Source organism: Phascolarctos cinereus, unplaced genomic scaffold (assembly GCF_003287225.1).
Source record: "Phascolarctos cinereus isolate Bilbo 61053 unplaced genomic scaffold, phaCin_HiC Scaffold_3;HRSCAF=262, whole genome shotgun sequence".
Classification (NCBI taxonomy): Eukaryota; Metazoa; Chordata; class Mammalia; order Diprotodontia; family Phascolarctidae; genus Phascolarctos; species Phascolarctos cinereus.
In genome coordinates, this window is record NW_027555736.1 from 188,770,007 (window position 1) to 188,787,895 (window position 17,889).

A 17,889-nucleotide genomic window follows, 5' to 3' on the forward strand; every position below is an offset into this window, starting at 1 on the left:
GTACTCTGTCTTGCTGTGAGTCCCACTGGCCTACAGTACTCTACAGAGAAATCCTGCATACCAACATTGCAGTTTCCGATGCTACATTCACATCTTGCTGTGAATGAATTGATATATGCAGATCCTGGCACGTTGCAGAGGTGGCAGATTAAACCTAGAATGGCTCATCAAAAACCAAGACCAGCAATTCTCCCCAGGAAACTCTCTGGGTGAGGAGTGGCCCTGGAAAATGAGTGGTGGGAGTGTTGTTGCTTAATTATTTATTCTTTGCTATGCATTCTAACTTTAAGTAAATGTCCTTTGCCTTACTATGATATCACACAATTCATTGTGACAGCAGAAATAAGGGCTTATGAGCTGTGAATGAAAACAGAAGATTTCCCCTTGAATACTACGGAACCATTTGTAGTCAACATTAGAGGGCCTATGAGCTACATATAGTTTTGGAACAGGGCTAGTAGTTTATGGACAAGTTATGTTCATTGGGTACACATTATGAGCAATGTCTCATATTCCTTCCCCAGCTTTCAATACATTATAGTGACAATAGGCACCATCTCCCCAGCTAAGCCTGTTCCTTTCAGGCAGTGGGGAGAGCCTTGGCAAAGGGTTCCCTTATTTTGGTAGGGACAGGAATCTGGGAAGTGGCCTTTAGCAGGATAGGGAGAGTATGGTGAGAAGGAAAAGGTAGGACTTATTTGGGACTAGGATTAGGAATACAAAGGCAGTTGACTGGTGTGTTCATACTAAATTCCTTTTTTTTTTCCCCTTTCATACTAAATTCTTCAACTGAGTCTGTGCCTTTTGGTGGCCATTTGAGACAAAGAGAGGCAGAAGAGGAACTTTCAGATACATTTATTCAAACATCTTTTGTCTGGCACTCTCCCCTTCCAACTAATGCTTTCTCCATCTTTCTTCTGGTCTATGACATCATTGCAGCTATCAGTGGTTGTTCTTCAGTTGTCCTTCAAGTTTATCAATGCCTTAACTACAAAAAAATAGATTGTGAGAATGAAGTTCTTTAGTCATCCTGAATAGCATATGTCTTTAGTGAGGACTCCATTTGTTGGGGTTTTGGTCCCCATAGCAAAATTGCCTTAAGTTGTATGTGTGTGTGGTTCCACATTTTTATGTTTCTCAACACAACTGAAGCTAATCCTAGATCTAGCTTTTAAGTCTATCTCAAGTTAATATCCAGGAACTAGAGAGGCCAGTTTACTATCCTCTCTTCTCTCCAACAAATTATCCAAGCTCTTTAGAGCAAGATAAGAGAGCTGGAAGAGTTGTGAAAGAGTGGAGGCAAAATGGTATGCAAAACTTTGAAGTACTTAACGTTTGGCAGCCTCTCCTTGTGGGTGAGTCCTTAGTCTTGATGGACCCAGTGTCCTTATGCAGCCTCTGGCATTATGATCTGCTCCTGTAGCCCCACAACTTCTCCATATTCTCTTGTTCTCCTTTGGGTTGTATAGAAACTAAATCACCTTGGCTCTCCCTCACTACTTTACTGCTCAGGGTGTGGCCCAAATTTTCTATTATGTCCCAATATAGGCACTTTCCCTCTGAGGTACTCTCATCTAGACTAAGCTGTTTTAGTGATACTCTCTCATATTCTCAAATCCTGTTATTCTCTTCCCTAACTCTGTTCTGGTCCCAACCTTGAACTGAGACTTTGCTTCTTGATTGCTGGAATGGAATCTGAAAAACTCAACTGCCAGAAAAGAGCCATTTTGTAAGCCACCAACCGAGCTCAGTTAATTTCTATACTTAGTCTTTGTATTGATTTCTGTGGAACATTCATCTGCTTTGAGCCTAAAAAAAATTTCTAGGGAACAGTGGTCTTTCAAACCACTATCTTAAGCATCTCTTGGTCAGGTAATTGTTTCTGTCCCTCAGATGCTTCCTACCTGCAAATTCTTGTAGCTGTTTGCGTTCTTCTATGTTGTATTGAAGCTTTTCTAGCAATTCAAAGTATCGAAAGAGTGAGTCTCGGGGCCAAACCACCTGCTCATCCTGGTCCATTTCCATCAGCCCATGGAGATTCTGGTGCACATGGGTCTCCCAGTCCACTAGGCTATCAGAGACCACTGTGAGGAAGAGCTGTTTTTGAGAAGCATGTCTGGAGTCAGGGATGGGTTAAATATAAGAGGAGATGACCAAGAGTTGTTAGAGGGGAGAATGGGGGGATGTGAGAGGCAAAAGGGCATAACACTAAAGTGTCAGAGCCCAGATGGGAAGATAGGAAAACCTCAGAAAGAAAGTGCTGGAATATTTGGGTCTGAATGGAAGACAGTTCAACTCACATAGGTATTCTTGCGGAGCTGTGAAGTCTTTTGGGACAGATGTCTTCGTTAAGTTTTCAGTTTGAGACATTTCACCCGTTAACAATGATGCTGAATGATGAGAAGTCTGGGGGGCGATGTGGCCACTAATGTGGAAAAAGGCCACTTTCATTTCTTTAGCTATATCCAGAGAGTATGACTTCTGGTATATTTCAGCTTCTTGATTTGAGCCCAGCTCTAGACCCTGTAGCTCAGGTTTTAGGCCATGAGTAGGGCAGGGTCCAAAACGTTCACAGAATTCAGACCTGAGCACTTAGAATTTTAGTCAGTCAATATCAGCCCATATCTCAATTTCATAGTCATATCCATGCCCCTCAGCCAGTGTTTGCCTTCTAAACACATATCTATCCTCACGTCTACCATTCCCATTCATATTCCCAAGTCTTGCTCTCCCATCTCCACAGCCTTACCATTCCCCACTATCCCCACAAACATACTTTCTCCCCTAAGCTCCATTTCTATTTTCCATTCCCCAGTGTTGTTCCCTCTGTCCCAACCCTTAGCTTTGGCTGTCTACTGCCCCATTCTTTACCATTCTTTATCTCTGCCTCCACTCATTAATGCACACTCCTTACCTAGAACTTCTGATCTTGGCTTTTTCTCCATCTTTTTGGTTAAGTCTCCTGTTGATCAGAGAACAAAGAGTGAAGGGAATTGCACTTGAGTCTGTTGGAAAACCAAGAGGGCAGAAAGGAAAAGGAGAGGAATAGAAGATGGAATTAAGGCCAAAAAATGGGAAAGGGGAAGATATTGGTAAAGATGGTAGGAAAGGAACAGAATAAGCTTAGGTGAAGAGCAGGGAAGGATTCTGTGCCTAGGCATTTCTTATTAGAAAATCTGGGGATTGAGGGTTGGGCAGGAGACAAAGGATCAAGAGGAGGAGAAAAGGTGACTTGATTTGAAGTTGGAAGAAGGAGGGAGGTCAAGGGATCCTTCAGGGCCAAAGACGTCTTTGAGAACGGGGAGGGAAGGTGTTGGACCTTTTGATGATTTGGCGCTTGAATATGCTGGCTTTGTGCTGCATCTCTGAATGTGTTGCCTCCTCACTGAGCTCATTCCTGATTGCCTGGAAATTAGTAACTGCCACAAAGAGTCATGAAGGAATTGGGTTGGGTGAATGCTGAGACAGACTAAGAGAAGCTGGGGGACACTGGAGGACCAAAGGAAACATGCCTTCCAGGCCTAGCTCCTACCTCCCACATCTAGTTCACTTCTTACCCTCAATCACACAACACTGATTCTATCCTTCTCTCCCTCCCAAGTTACCCTTTTCCCCACGCTCCTCTGACCTCATAGGTCCCCCCACCCCACCCTAGCCCTTGCTCACCCATCATAGCTACTATGATGTTGCGGAAGATGATGGAGCCAAGCAACAGCCAGAGGATAACGTATAAACTACTGAATGCTTTACTCAGGGCAGGAACTCTCCAGGCATCCTGAAGCAGTGCATACCAGTGATCCAGGGTGAAGAGGATGAACACTGTCACCAGGGAGTTGGGCATATTCCTACAGAAAAGAATAAAATGGGAAATAGAAAAGAATTGAGTGAGGAATAGAGACAAGAAGCTAGGTTTCTCAAGAAAAAAGCCAGGTGCCGAGTCATGCTTACTTTTGAAACAACATTTCTCTTATTTGTGGCCTACTATGATTTTTACCTCCTTTTCTGTCATATTTTAATTTACCTCTTTAATAATTCTTCAGTTTGTATTTGTATGGTTATACTTTCTTTTCTAAGTGAATAATCCAGCTCTCAGCCTATTTAGCTTTATCTTATTCCTCTCACTTGCCAAATTGGCTTTTAATTGTAGTCTTATTCTCTACTGGTGGTAGTTGTTGTTTTTCAGTCATTTCAGTTGTGTCCAATTCTGTGACCCAATTTGGGGGCTTTCTTGGCAAAAATACTGGAGTGGTTTGCCATTTCCCTCTCCAGCTCATCTGACAGATAAAGAACTGAGGTTAAATGACTTGGCCAGGGTCTAAGTAGTGTTCTGAGGCCAGATTTGAACTAAGGAAGATGAGTCTTCCTGATTTTAAGCCCAGTGCTAAACCCATTGTGCCACCCAGCAGCCCATTCTCAGCTGTGGACCCTTTCTAATATATCACCTACAAAAAAACCTGCTTTCCCTTTATCTTTTCAGTGTGTGAATAGATATGTAAGTGTTTGATACACGTATAAGTAATAGGTCTATCATGTTTGCAAATAACCCTATCACTAAGAAGTTACAAAAGGTCTCACAAATATGACTCTTCCCCACCTTGTTTCCCTTTTGACTCTTTTTAACTTTCTGAAAATACTAACGCTGAATAGAATGAGACTTTGAATCTTAATGATAATAGTAACTGAGACCCATATAATGCTGTTAAAAGTTTCTTTTTGCTTTACATGGACTATTTCATTTAAATATTTGCTAAATATTAATTATTAATAATTAATTTATTAAAATATTTAAAGTTATTACTTAATTTAGAAAAGGGCAGCTGGTGATGCAGTGGATAGAATGCTATGCCTGGAGTCAGGAAGACCCATTTTCCTAAGTTCAAATCTGGCCTCAGACACTTACTAGCTGTGTGACCCTGGGCAAGTCACTTAACCCTGTTTGCCTCAGTTTCCTCATCTGCAAAATGAATAGGAGAAGGAAATGGCAAACCACTCCAGTATCTTTGCCAAGAAAACCCCAAAAGGGATCATGAAGAGCTGGACACAACTGAAAAATAAATGAACAGCAACTTAGAATTACTAGGGACACTAAGAAGAACCCTGCTAGGAGCTTACTGGACCAAACCATGTCTATTTTCTGATAAGCCTAATTAATGTCTTATACATAACACTCTAAATAATTATAGTCAAGACAACTTTCCCTGGATTTAAATGGAGCATCTATTGACAATCAGGGAACATCTAAGCATCTTCACAGAGGGTAACTGAATATAACTGAAGATGTCAAGAAGTTTGCTTGGTGCATTTTATGTGATATGTAATCCCTATATCTACAGTGACAGTAATGATTAGAATTGTTTTTCTCTAGAAGCCTAGAAGTAGACCTTATGACAATGTCTGATAGCTATGGATGTCTGGGGAATATATACATGTATGCAACTTAATATCCTAGACTATACCTGGAGTGAATATTGTTCCCTAACCCTATGAAAAGGTCTTTGGGAGGTCTTTCTGTTCTAAAGATCATGGTCAATACCATTTGTTATATTCTCCAACCCTCCCCTACCCACCTTATTATATTCTCCACGTTCTTATGACTATGATCCCAGACTTTACCTCAATTTTTGTTTGAGTTCTGCTCCCTAGTCCCACACTAAGTTCCCTTTACCTCCTCCAGGTTTGCCCAGTCCTGCCTACATGAAGTACATCTGGTATTCCAAGTCCTGGATGTCTGAACGGCTGTAACTCTCAAAGAAGTAGATACCAGCCAGAGCGAAAATGTAGAAGAAAATAAGTAACAGCACCAGGAGGAAGGTCATGGTCTGGAGGCCATAATCAAAGGACAGTTGAATTAGGCCAGACTGCTCTCTCCCAACAACCTAACCCAGTCCAGCCCAGGTATTTGACATTATAACCCTCACTCTCATTCATCCCCAAATTACTATAACCCAATCACCAATTCACTCCCATCCAATAAACTATCGGCCATTTGGCCTGTTCATCTCCTGCACTTTCCTCTGCTTCATATTTGGCACCAGCTTCCCACCCTACCCTTTTATTGGTTGCTACAGTTACCTTAAGAGCCCTGACAAGGGCCAGGATGATGACTCGGATTTGGCGGAACCGTGCAAAGAGTTTGAGTGACCTCAACACCCGGCAGATACGTAGCAACTGCAGCCACACTGATTCACCTGTGACCCCTATTAGCACCACTATCTCAGGAAGCAAAGACTGTGGGTACCACACAAAGTACTGATATTAGACAATCTTCCCCATGTATTACCTTTCTGACTCTGTTCCCTCATCTTCATCCTCCCCACCCTCCCACCCCCAACCACTGACTGCCATTTCTAGGGCACGGTCTGCCCACCTCTCAGTTTTCAGAGGAGTAGGAAAGTTGAGAGAAGCAGCAAAGCTTCCAAGTTTCTTTTCTTTGTATAACCTAAATATAACCTCATGTAATCTGCCCCAATCCATCTCCCACTGTAGATTCTTGTAGGCTGCTTCCTATATTCCTAGGCTCACCTTTGAGCATCCCCTTTTAATCTTACCAGTGTGGTGACAAAAAAGTCAAAGAGATTCCAAGCACTTTTCCAGAAGAGGAAGAAATTGTACAACCAGAAGAGAAGAATCTCCAGTATGAAGACAAACAAGATGAACCAAGATCCCACCTCTAGAGCCATCATTATTGGCAACATTCTGACATCTGTAGTATTCACTAACTCTGTATGAAGGAGGCAAGTAGTAAGAGTCAAGAGGAAGGATGTAAAAAGGGTTTGTCAAATGACTTAAAGAATGCACAGATGTCATATAAGCCAAACTTTTTGTCAATGTTGTCCTACTTTCCTTAGGCAGCTAGGTGGCACTGTGCACATAGTTGTTTAGTATATATAGCATAAAGTATATAGCTTAGCATATAGTAAAGCTTGGTGCTCTAACTAGCTCAGACACTTACTAGCTATGACCTTGGAAAGTTACTTAAACTCTCTCAGCTTCAGGTTCCTCATCTATAAAATGGGGATGTTATAAAAACAGGGCTGTTGTGAGGATCAAATGAGATAATTATAAAGCACTCAGTATAGCATCTGGCACATCCTAAGTGTTATATAAATGTCAGCTGTTATTATTACCCTCCATTCTTCCAATTTGCAATACTGCAAGTGACACATTGAGAGGGGAAGGCACAGATCACTGCCACTAGCTACTGCCCCTTTCCTGATTGATAGACAGTTTTTAAAGATAAAAGGGAACTGAAGTCATCTAGTTCAGCTTCATTTTATAGATGAGAAAATTGAAACCTGGAGAAATTGTTGACTTGCCTAAGATCACATAGGGGAGGTAGTGTGGTGCAGAAAAAAAAAGAAAAAAAGAAAAAAAACCCCACCAGATTTGGGTTCAAGCATCTTTACTATTTGATGTGGCATTAGATAAGTTACTTTATATTTCTGAGTCTCAGTTTTCTAATCTGTAAACTGAGGGGCTTGAAATCTTAGCTATCTTCCAGTTCAACTTACTCATCTTATAGATAAGGAAACTGAGACTTAGAAAATCCCTTAACCTCATTCTTATATGTAAAATGATAATACTTGCATTAATGGGCTTGTTTTGAAGCAAATGCTTGGAAAACTTCAAAGTATCATCAAAACATAAACCATAATTCAGATATTGAAACATCGAATCTTGATCCAAAAGCTTGGGAATTCTTAAGCTTAATTATCAAGTCATAAAGACACTAGGTAATGAATAGAGCTGTGCTCTAGAAAAATCCACACTCATCTATAGATTAGAACACTCAGTAATCAGTGAAGGTTGAAAGTTGTGTTTATGTTTGAAAGCTGGACTTTATTTAGGAGTAGTTATCTTGAGGAGTAAGTGGTAGAGTTAGACTACTTCCTTCTACTAAACAGGCCAGGTGGTTCATATGCTTTCAGACCATTAGAATTTCCAGGGATAGAGGACTATCCCCTGCTCCCTTTCAATTTTAGAAAGTATAAAGAATTCAGATTATCTCACAGAACACTAGACAAATAATAGATTGGCTTCTAAGACTATCAGCTACTCAGTCAATAAGCATTTATGAAGCACCTACTATGTGCCAGGCACTGTGTTAACCTTTAAGGATACAAATAAAGGCAAAAGACATTCCTTGCCCTCAAGGAGCTCACAATCTAATGGAGTGACATGCAAACAACTATGTAAAAACAAGCTATGTACAGGATTAATAGGAAATAATCTATAGAGGAAAAGCACTGGAATTAAGACGGATTAGGGAATGCTTCCTGTAGGTGAGATTTTAGTCGGGACTTGAAGTCAGGGAAGTCAGGAGGCAGAGATGTAGAGGGACAGTATTCCAGGCATGTGGGAACCACCAGAGAAATGAGAGTTGGAGTAGCTAGCTTGTATGAGTGACTGCAATAAGGCCAGTGTCATGAGACTGAAAAGTATGAGTTGAGGTATAAAGTGTAAGAAGACTGGAAAGAGGGTGGGCAATAGATTATGAAGAGCTTTGAATATCAGAGAATTTTATATCTGATCTTAGAGGTGATAGGGAGCCCAACTGTGATGTGAAAAGATCATAGCACATCATTATTTATAGATATGTTCTAATAATAACTCACAGTAATACTCTTTGCATTTATATGTTTTAAGGTTTATGAAGTGGTTGGAGGATTTTTGTTTGTTTGTTTTTATCACAACAGCCTTGGGAGGTAAATATTATTATCTGCATTTTACAGATGAGGAAATTGAAGTTCAGAGAGATTTAATGACTGGTCCCTGGATTATATAGTTTTGGAGATGGCATTTAAACTCAGGTCTTCGGACTCTAAAAATCAGTCTTCTTTCCCCTATGCCTTAAAGTGCAATTTGCAAATTTACTTATTAAAATCCTGCCTATACTTTACATTTTGATGGATGGTTATTGGCTTAAATAAGACCCTACAAGTGTGAAAATAACGATTTTGTAAAACTTCCCGACTAGTGAAATTCATAAAAACTTAATGAATTCCATTGTTCATCAGATCAACAGTATAACCCCCTCTGAATTTTGTTTCTGATGGTGATACCAAGAGAATATTTTTGTGGAGGTTATTCTTTATGATATCACCTCAAACAGTTAGGGATGTATACCAAACACCTTCAGTTTCCTCTTATAATTCATTATATATCCATCATACATTGATTTATCTAAACTCATCTTGAACCCCATTAAAATGTATCACATTTTACTAGAAGAGCTACTTAAGTTTACTACTTTCGTAAAGTTATGTTTCCTTCGTAAGAGATGCTCCCTCTTTCTGGATTCAGTGACCACATCTATGTTCACCTATTTATAGCCTTTATGATTAAAAAACCCTATTCTGAGGTCTCGTTGTAGCATGGAAGAGATCTTGGGTTCTCAAAAGCTATGGCAGTAGGCCTTAAGTTCTATCATGTACATGTTATTTCCCCACACTAGCCAGCCCCTTGAAGGTAAGGTCTGTTTTCTTTTTGTTTCTCTAGTCTCAGGGTCTGCCACTTAATAGGCACTAACTGAATGCTGGGAAGGTAAATGCAGTTTAGGCAACCATCTCTGCCTTAAAAGTACCAGTCTAGGTAAGTACAGATACATTCAGCACCTACTGATGAATTATTTTATCATTAAGTACTACATCCTAGGCACTGTGCTAAATGTTGGGTACTCAAAAAGAGGCAAAAGACAGTCCCTAATCTCAAAGAGCTCACAATTGAATGGCATCATATGAAACAAAGAAAAATATAAAATGTCCCTCAGTCCTGTATGGTCCACTTTTGTTTCTGCAGTGACAGTGAATCCTTTGCCAAGCCAAGAGATTTGTCAGCCAAGAGAAATGCCAGTGGCAGAGAGAAGAAAAAAAAGAAGAGGGTGCTAAAAAATCACACTGATTCTAGACTGTCTATAAACATTAATATAACTGTTGGTAATTTTCATGTGAGACTCTCATCCGGTGACCAGTGAATTAGTAGACATATATTACTGGAGGAACAGAACCATGTCCATCTTAACATTCTTATTATAAATGAAAACAAAAGATGAAAGGAAATTGAAATTAAATGGAAGGTTTGCTCATACATCCTACCTAGAGAGTCAAATAAAGAAAGTGGATGAGTTAATTTTATTGTATGTCCGAAAACCACAGGAAACATTTCATGGGACATTTGATCATCTCATATTGAAGTATATGTAATGAGCATTTGCAGAAAGACTACCATAAAAATAACTGTAGTTTATGTGTCAATTTCTATTACAGAGGAGGAAGAGAAATTCTACAAAGAACTTGATAAGGCTTTTATATTAACATGTACTTTAATTCTTATTAATTTCTACTCAAAAGTAAGCACAAGAGAGAATAATGAAAAATATGGCCAAAAATGTGGCTCAGGAATAAGACAGAAGAGAAGCCAAAGGCTTACATGTTCCATAGAAGGCTCATATCTACATATTGGTTAAAAAACAGACAAAAAAAAACTTACTTTGAGAAGAGAATCAGGAGGTGCTAGACATGGGTAAGTATCAAATAACATCACAAAAAGTGAAAGTGATTATGTTTTAGCTGAAAGTAAAAAACTGGTTATTGCTGTGGGAATTATTTCTGAATTACCAGTCTATGTAGTTAGACCAATGATGTGTTATAGCAAAGATCAAAATCAATATCAAACTAGATGAATAAAAAAGAGATGATAGCATGACCTTCAATTGAGCCAATTGCAACCTGACCTATTTAAGCAAACTGTTGATGTTAAAAAACAGGGAATGGTTAAAAAACAAAGACCAGATACTGACACAGACTACCATCACTGACTAAGGTAGTTTGACTGATGTAATCACCATAATGAGGGCAAAAGAATTTATAAACCACATTAGCCTGCAAACCCTTGAACTCCTCAGCCAAGAGAAATGCCAGTTTTGAATACAAACCTGCTTACAAAATCTTACAGAGGAGGATAGTGGAAGATTATAAGCTATATTGCCTCATAAAACAAGAAAAAACAGTAGGTGGAAAAACAAGTTTGCAGAAAGTTTGGTGAGAGATACAACTAATTAAAATTATCCTGAGGGTATTTAATGAAGAAACTTTAAGAAGGAAAACAAACAGACAAAAATTGGAGAAGATACATAAACAAGGGTGTGATAGAGCCAGCTTGTATTGGTCCTTTAGAGCTGATTGTTAAATTTGCAGTGTGAGTGTTTATGTTCAGAAATCAACAAATGCTACAAATCAGAACTTAATTTATTATTCTGTAATTGTCTTGACCTAAGAAAGTGGTAGAGAAAATATGAATAATGAAGATTAAACTTGAACTTGTGCATAAATTCCACCCGTCCCCCCAGGGAGCCTGTTAAACATTTACCAATACCACAAACTTTTTTCACTATGAATGACAATAGAGCCACCATTTTTGGACCCCAACATCGAAGTCCTAAATGTACTGAATAAAGAAGTAGAAGCACTGAAGAAAACAAAGATAAGAACAGATGGATTATCCTGAGTGTACATAGTAGGAATCTATGCTGGAGACAATACTATATACTCAACTGAAACTATCCTCTCCACTATCCTCAGTGACCTAAGTGCTAAATCCAAATTTTTTTTCCCGTCTTTATTTTCATTTGACCTCTTTTTAGCTTCTGACACTATCAACAACCTCTTCTTCCTGGGATACTTTTCTCCTCTCTTGTCTTCCATGAAATTCTCTCCACTGGTTCTCTTTTTACCTGCTTGACCTTCTGATTCTCTCTTTCTGAATCATATTCATCTCTTAATCAACAAGCATGTGTCCCCCCCAAAAAGAGAAAAAAGCTAACCAAAAAAAGGAAAAAAAGCTAACCAAAAAAAAAAAGAAAAAAGCTAACCAAAGGGGAAAAAAAGAAAAAAAAATAAGCATGTGTTCTCCAAGACCTTTTGATTTCTTCTCTCTGCTCTTTGTTTTTGCATCAGCTTCCTGAGTTCAAAAATCATCTGTTCAGATGACTGCCAAACCTATATATCTAGCTCTAGTCTCTCTCCTGAACCACAGTCCTACATACTGGATATCCCATCACCATCTCAAATTTTACATATCCAAAACTGTTTCCCCAAAAAGCTCACTCCTCCTCGAAACTTTCTTGTTTCTGTTGAGGGCAATACCATCTTTCTAGTCACTAAGGAGTACAACTTGTCATCACTGACTCTTCCCTCATCCATTACTCCTCATAAACTATCAATTACCTAGTCTTACTGATTCTACCTCTACATCATCTCATGTATTTTGCCCCTTTTCCCTCCTTTTATGGCCATTACTTCTTAATTAGTCTCCTTGCCTCAAGTCTCCCCTCTCTTCAAACTATCCTATACATAGCTGCCTAGGTCTGACTACATCATGTCTCCCTAGTCAAAAGTCTTCAGTGACTTCCTATTGCCTGTAGAATATAAACTACTCAGTATGGCATTCAAACTTTTAACAATTTGACTCTCAATCACAATCTGGCTATCTTCCCAGGCTTGTTTTATGTTACTTTTCCTTTTTATATACTCTGTAATCCAAACTGGCATCTTAGCTATCTCCTATACCTGGAAAACATGTCCTTCTCACTTCTGCCTCTTATTATCTCAACTTTTTTCTAGGGTCAGCTCAAGCTTCATCTCCAGCAGAGAGTCTTTCAGGAACTCTGATGTGCTTCTTCCCTCTTCCTCCCCCTCCTCTCACAACTGTTAGTGCTTTCTTCTCCTTCAAATTATATGGCACTTATCTGTTTATATGTTTTAGTCAGCTGGGAAAAAATGTTAGCTCCTTGAGAAAAGGAACTGATTCAATTTTGTCTTTGTTCTTGCAGCACTGTGCACAAAGTCCTGCACATCGTGTTTAATAAGTATTTATGGAATTGAAGATAAGTGAGGTGATGGTGAGAGTACCTAAGCTGCCCTGGATGGGGTCAAGTCATCAGGCCTAGATAAAATGACATTCCAGAGCACTAAAAGAACTGGCAGATGTGATTACTGATCTGCTAACAGTGATCTCTGGATTATGTATGGAGTGATCAAAAAAAAAATCATGAAGTATTAAAGACAGGCAAATGTTGTCTTGATTTTCAAATAAGTGAAGCAGATACAGTCTGTAAGCTTCAGATTGATGAGCTTGAATTTTACTCCTCGCAAAAATCTAGGACTATTAAAGAGTTCTTTTATGAGCATTTGGATAACTCATCTTGTTTAATCAATAAAGAGTTCAAGTCAGACTAATGCCATTTTTGTATTTTAACTGGAGGAGAGGGCGTCAATGGATTGAGAGATTAAGAGAATTTAGTAGATATAATAAAGCTGGATTTCAAGCAACTCACCACATTTTTTGGACTAGTTGGAGAACTCTGGATTAGATAAAAGTAGAGTTAGGTAGAATCAGCATTTACTGAATGTAGAGTGATTTATCTTTGGTCCTTGGAATAGAACAGTTTGATATTTTTTCCCAGATCCTTTGATGAAGGAATTGATGGCATATTTATCAGATTTGCAAATGGTATGAAGCTGAGGAGGATAACTAATATGCTGGATGACAAGAATTAGGATCAAACTCAACAGACTGAATCTAATAGTATGAAATTCAATAAGGATCAATGTAAACTCACATTTGGTGAAAATAATGAACTATACAAGTACATAATAGGTGTGTGCATGTGACTAAACAAAGATCATCTGATAAAGACCTAGAGATAAGCAAATTACAAACTTACTATGAGTCAATACTAATTGAAGAAAAGAGCAGAAAGGTGGCACAGTAGGTAAAGTGCAGGCCCTGAAGTTAGCATGACTCTTCTTCCTGAGTTTAAATCTGGCCTTAGACACTTAATAGCTGTGTGGTCCTGGGCAAGTCATTTAATCCTATCTGCCTCAGTTTCCTTATCTGGAAAATGAGCTGGAGAAGAAAATGGCAAACCACTCCAGTATCTCTGCCAAGAAAACCCCAAATGGGATCACGAAGAGTTGGACATGATTGAAACTGACAAAATGGATCACATCCAGAGGGGAGCAATCTGGATGGATTGCCTCTGACAAAAGCTAGATGATCAGAAGCCATCTAGCTGAACCCTCCCATTCTAAAAAATGAGAAAACTGAGGCCTAAGAATGCTAAGTGACTTGTCCAAGGTCACACAGAAGTTTAAATATAAGAGATTTAAATTTAAATTCTTTTTCTGCAGACCCATTCTTTCCACTGTAGCATGCTTTGGCCATGAAGAAATGGTTGAAGGTGCCAGAGATGTTTATCTTGGAGAATACTTAGCAGGGTCAGGACACCCAACTATAAATATCTGAAGAGCTCTCAAATGGGATAAATGTTAGATTTGTTCACAGTCCCAGAGAGTAGAAGTAGGAGCAATAGTTTAACATTTGGAAGGGCAGATTTTGGCTCAATGTAAGTTAGAACTTCGTATAAGAGTTGTCTCAAAGTAGAATGGGCTGCCTTGAAAGATCTACTGGTTTTGATGTTCCTTGATCTTAGAATTTTTTTTATTCTTTTGCTATTGTTCTTCAGTCACGTTTGGTTCTTTGTGATCCCATTTGCAGTTTTCTTGGCAAAGAAAGATACAAGAGTGGTTTACCATTTCCTGCCATTTCTCTTCCTTCCGATTTATTAATTCTATATAAATTACCCTGCCTTTGTTTGGGTAATCATTCCAGACATATTTGTTAAAATTTAAATGTACTATATCATTCACCGATGGATTCATAGCTTACAAAAATGTGAGAAGGCTAGTTCTAACAAATGAAATGATTACATTGATAGCAGTAGTATACCCATGAATTGCTAAATTTGTTTTTCTTTCTTCAGTTCCCAACAGGCTACCTATGCTTATGAAACACTGTACATTTTACTTTCCTAAGCCTCCTTGCCCTTCTCTTAAGGTCTCCGTGATTTTACTATTCTTTCTGTGTTCCCCATTCCAAGAAGCTACTTTATCTGTCCCACTCTAATACCAACTCGTTTCAAGAAATCCTAAACAAATTCAAGAGGAACTGTCTCCCAAGCCCTCCTCTCCTCCAACTACTCCAGGGTCTCACCTATTTCAATCATGAGAAAAATGGTATTCAAAAAGATGAGGCAATTGACAAAGTTTATGAAGATCCGTTCTGTTTACCATTGAGGAAAAAAAATGTCCAAAGTAGAGCTGGGATTTTGAGGTTCAGGGTAGGAATAAGGAGAATTGGAATCAGGTTGGTTTGGGCACTAGGGAAGCCAAGTCCATCATGTGTGTATGATGGAGGCATCTAGTATATAGGAGGTTAAAGGCTGGGCCAGGGAAGGAAGTTGGGTCACGTAGCCAAGGAGTGGGAATCAAAGATACCTTATAGTAGCCAAAAGGATACTTCTAAGGACCCAGCCAGCCCAAAGAGAAATGGGTGCCCATGGATTACAACACACCCTGAGTCGACACTGCTGCCTCTGAGCAAAAGGGATTCGGTGATAAGCAGGCCTGATACTGAAGCGGACCAGTTGATGGTGATCTCCTAGCATCAATTTTCTTTGGCGGGCAGGATCTGTTGAGAGCATATTCAGGGGAAAGTGGGTAAAGAGATTATGAAGAATTGCACTCAGGATAGAGTAACAAATCAGACAGTTTTTAGGCAGATCTAGGGTTTTAAACTGAGGCAACTTGCTTATCGTGTTATTCTTTATGGCAATAAGGAACTATCAAATTACTTGGAGTAAGAATATTGGCACTTAGCTTTTCTTATTAGATTGTTCACGAGTAGCAGTGATCATTCTCTGAGAAATATGTACAGCAGGTTCAGGTTTACAAAACCTTTAGTCCCTTTAGTGTTAACAACTATACCTGTGTAACATGGAATTCATTTCTGCCCCAAAGAAGCTTCATGCCTCTGAAGTCTGGCCAAGAGACTGTATTAATCCAGTTGCTTTACTAAGCTGGGTCCAATTCACCAAAATTAGGACTCCCACAAATACACCTTGACTGATTTACCCCCCACTCTTAGATTCCCTTTCTGTCCCCTACTAAGTTTTAGGCTGTTTTACTAGGTTGTAGTCAGGAGCCCGGGGGGGGGGGGGATAAAGGCTGCTGACCAAGGAATTCTCGAAGGTTATGCCGTGGCACAGCTTGGCTCAAGCCCCGCAAATGATCGATGAGAGAAAAAGTGTCAATGAGTCTTGAACGCACAGCATCGGCTCTGGCCACTGCTGTTGGCTCAAAGTTCTCAGGAACCTCAGGCAATTCAGCTGACTGTGAGGAAAAAGAAGAATTAGGCAAGGACAATGGCCCTGTTTAAAAAACAACAAAGAGGGATTGGGGGAAAGGATGAACAGTACCATGATGAATGGCGGAAGATGGGAAAGTTTTTGCCCTTACTCCCAATCACCTTCATCTTTGTCCTTCAGATACTGCAGGATCCCCTACCTAATGAATTGTCTAGCAGTAGCAGCTGAGGCACACTCAGTGTACCCAGTTTCACAGTAGTGGAGCTCTAAAACAGAAGACCAAAGATATAAGAAGGAAGTCTCACAGCAATTGCTCAAGTAGGGTTGAGGAATCACTTGTATAATGACAATTCCAATCCAGAACTCTGGCATTAGTACCAGGCAAGAAGCCAGAGGACAAGAAAACTGAGGGAAAATGATGGATGAAAGCAAAAAAAGGAGAGGCTGAGAGAGGGATGGAGAGAATATGCAGAAAGAGAAAAGTGAAAGAGGAGAAAAATGAACATAAGAAAAACAGAATGGCAGAGGCAGAGAGAGACAGAAAGGCAGTAGAGTGGAGAGACAGATAAGAGGCACAAAGGAAAACAGAGGAAAGGGGGAGATCTAGACACAGAGAGGGAGACTGATAGAAGAAAAAAAGGGAGAAAAGAGGGAAAGATAGAGAGGGAGAGGTGCAAAAAGTGAAGGTGGGGATAGGAAGTGAGAAAAGCAGAGAAGGTAAGAGAAGAGGCAGAGAGCTGAGAGGAGAAAAGAGAGACCAGAGAGCCCTTAAGAGTAGTTTGCTTTTGCCTTTCTTTGTATCCCCCAAAAAACCGCCTACTAAAGGGCCTAAGGCACAGAGTAGGTCCTTAATAAATGCTAGTTGCACCGAACTGAGAAGTGGCAGAGACAATAGAGAAAAGGCAGAAATGGGGGGGGAGAAGAGACATCTGGGAGAGGGAAAGGAGAGAGGAATGTCGAGAGAAGGTTAAGTGTGGGAAAATACAGGCAAGGATGGGAGAGAAAGGGGAGAGGAGGAAGAAAAGAAATAAGGTAGGGGTAAAAGACAGGAAAGCAGAAGGGGTGAGAGGTGGGAAGAGAGAGTCAGGTGGAAGAGACCTAGAAAGGTAAGAAAAGGAGGGGATGAGATGAGATGAGAGAAGTTATGGAAAGAAACACAATGGGGAGGGGGGCAGAAGAGGGGAAAGCACGGGAATTCCTGAGAGCAGAGGCTCTTACGCTGCTAGGGCTTATGAACTACGGGAATCCCGCGCCTGGATCACTTCCTGATACTGAACTTTTCAATGGCTAAAGCTCTCCTCCCTCAGTCCCCACTTCCTGCTCCAACTCAGCGCCAGGCTCTCTGCGGCCCACTGTTCTCCGACTTCATTCCAAGGCTTTCTCTTTCCACTCAACCTTCATCAGCCCGGAACTCTTTCCGAAGTCTCCCTACCCCCCAACCAGACCCCGCTCTCAGACCCAGACGAGCTCCCCTCCTCCCCAAAGTCCCGCGCAACCGCAGGCACGCCTCCGCTCCGCTTCGCCCCACCCCCCAACTCCCTGTCCCCTCCTCCAAGCCCCGCCCCTTCTCTCTCGCCCATTCGGCGGTTACCAGGTTGCCCCAGCCTGCTCAAGCCCAAGCGATCCCAGCCAATCCAGAGCTGCCACACTGCGGCACGAGCCGCGGGTGGGGGTTGTGACTTCCG

At 40.3% G+C, this 17,889-nt stretch overlaps 1 protein-coding gene across 4 annotated transcripts; it reads right to left on the bottom strand.

Annotated features, from left to right (window-relative positions):
* Positions 1–839: 839 nt before the first annotated feature.
* CATSPER2 (cation channel sperm associated 2) lies at positions 840–17,882 on the bottom strand. Of its 4 annotated transcripts, none has more exons than XM_021009240.2 (14): positions 17,796–17,882; positions 16,366–16,470; positions 16,073–16,229; positions 15,358–15,528; positions 15,052–15,120; positions 6,549–6,721; positions 6,073–6,228; positions 5,695–5,819; positions 3,667–3,845; positions 3,320–3,419; positions 2,915–2,962; positions 2,301–2,425; positions 1,905–2,084; positions 840–988 (listed from the first exon to the last, which is right to left on the bottom strand). In XM_021009240.2, exons 2-14 carry the CDS (start codon positions 16,369–16,371, stop codon positions 957–959), a joined length of 1,521 nt encoding a protein of 506 aa, XP_020864899.1. In that variant the 5' UTR covers positions 16,372–16,470; positions 17,796–17,882; the 3' UTR covers positions 840–956. The 4 variants fall into 4 exon arrangements, with proteins under 4 accessions (XP_020864899.1, XP_020864898.1, XP_020864897.1 ...); XM_021009239.2 differs by lacking the exon at positions 17,796–17,882 and adding an exon at positions 17,482–17,701; XM_021009238.2 differs by lacking the exon at positions 17,796–17,882 and adding an exon at positions 17,423–17,701.
* Positions 17,883–17,889: the final 7 nt, after the last annotated feature.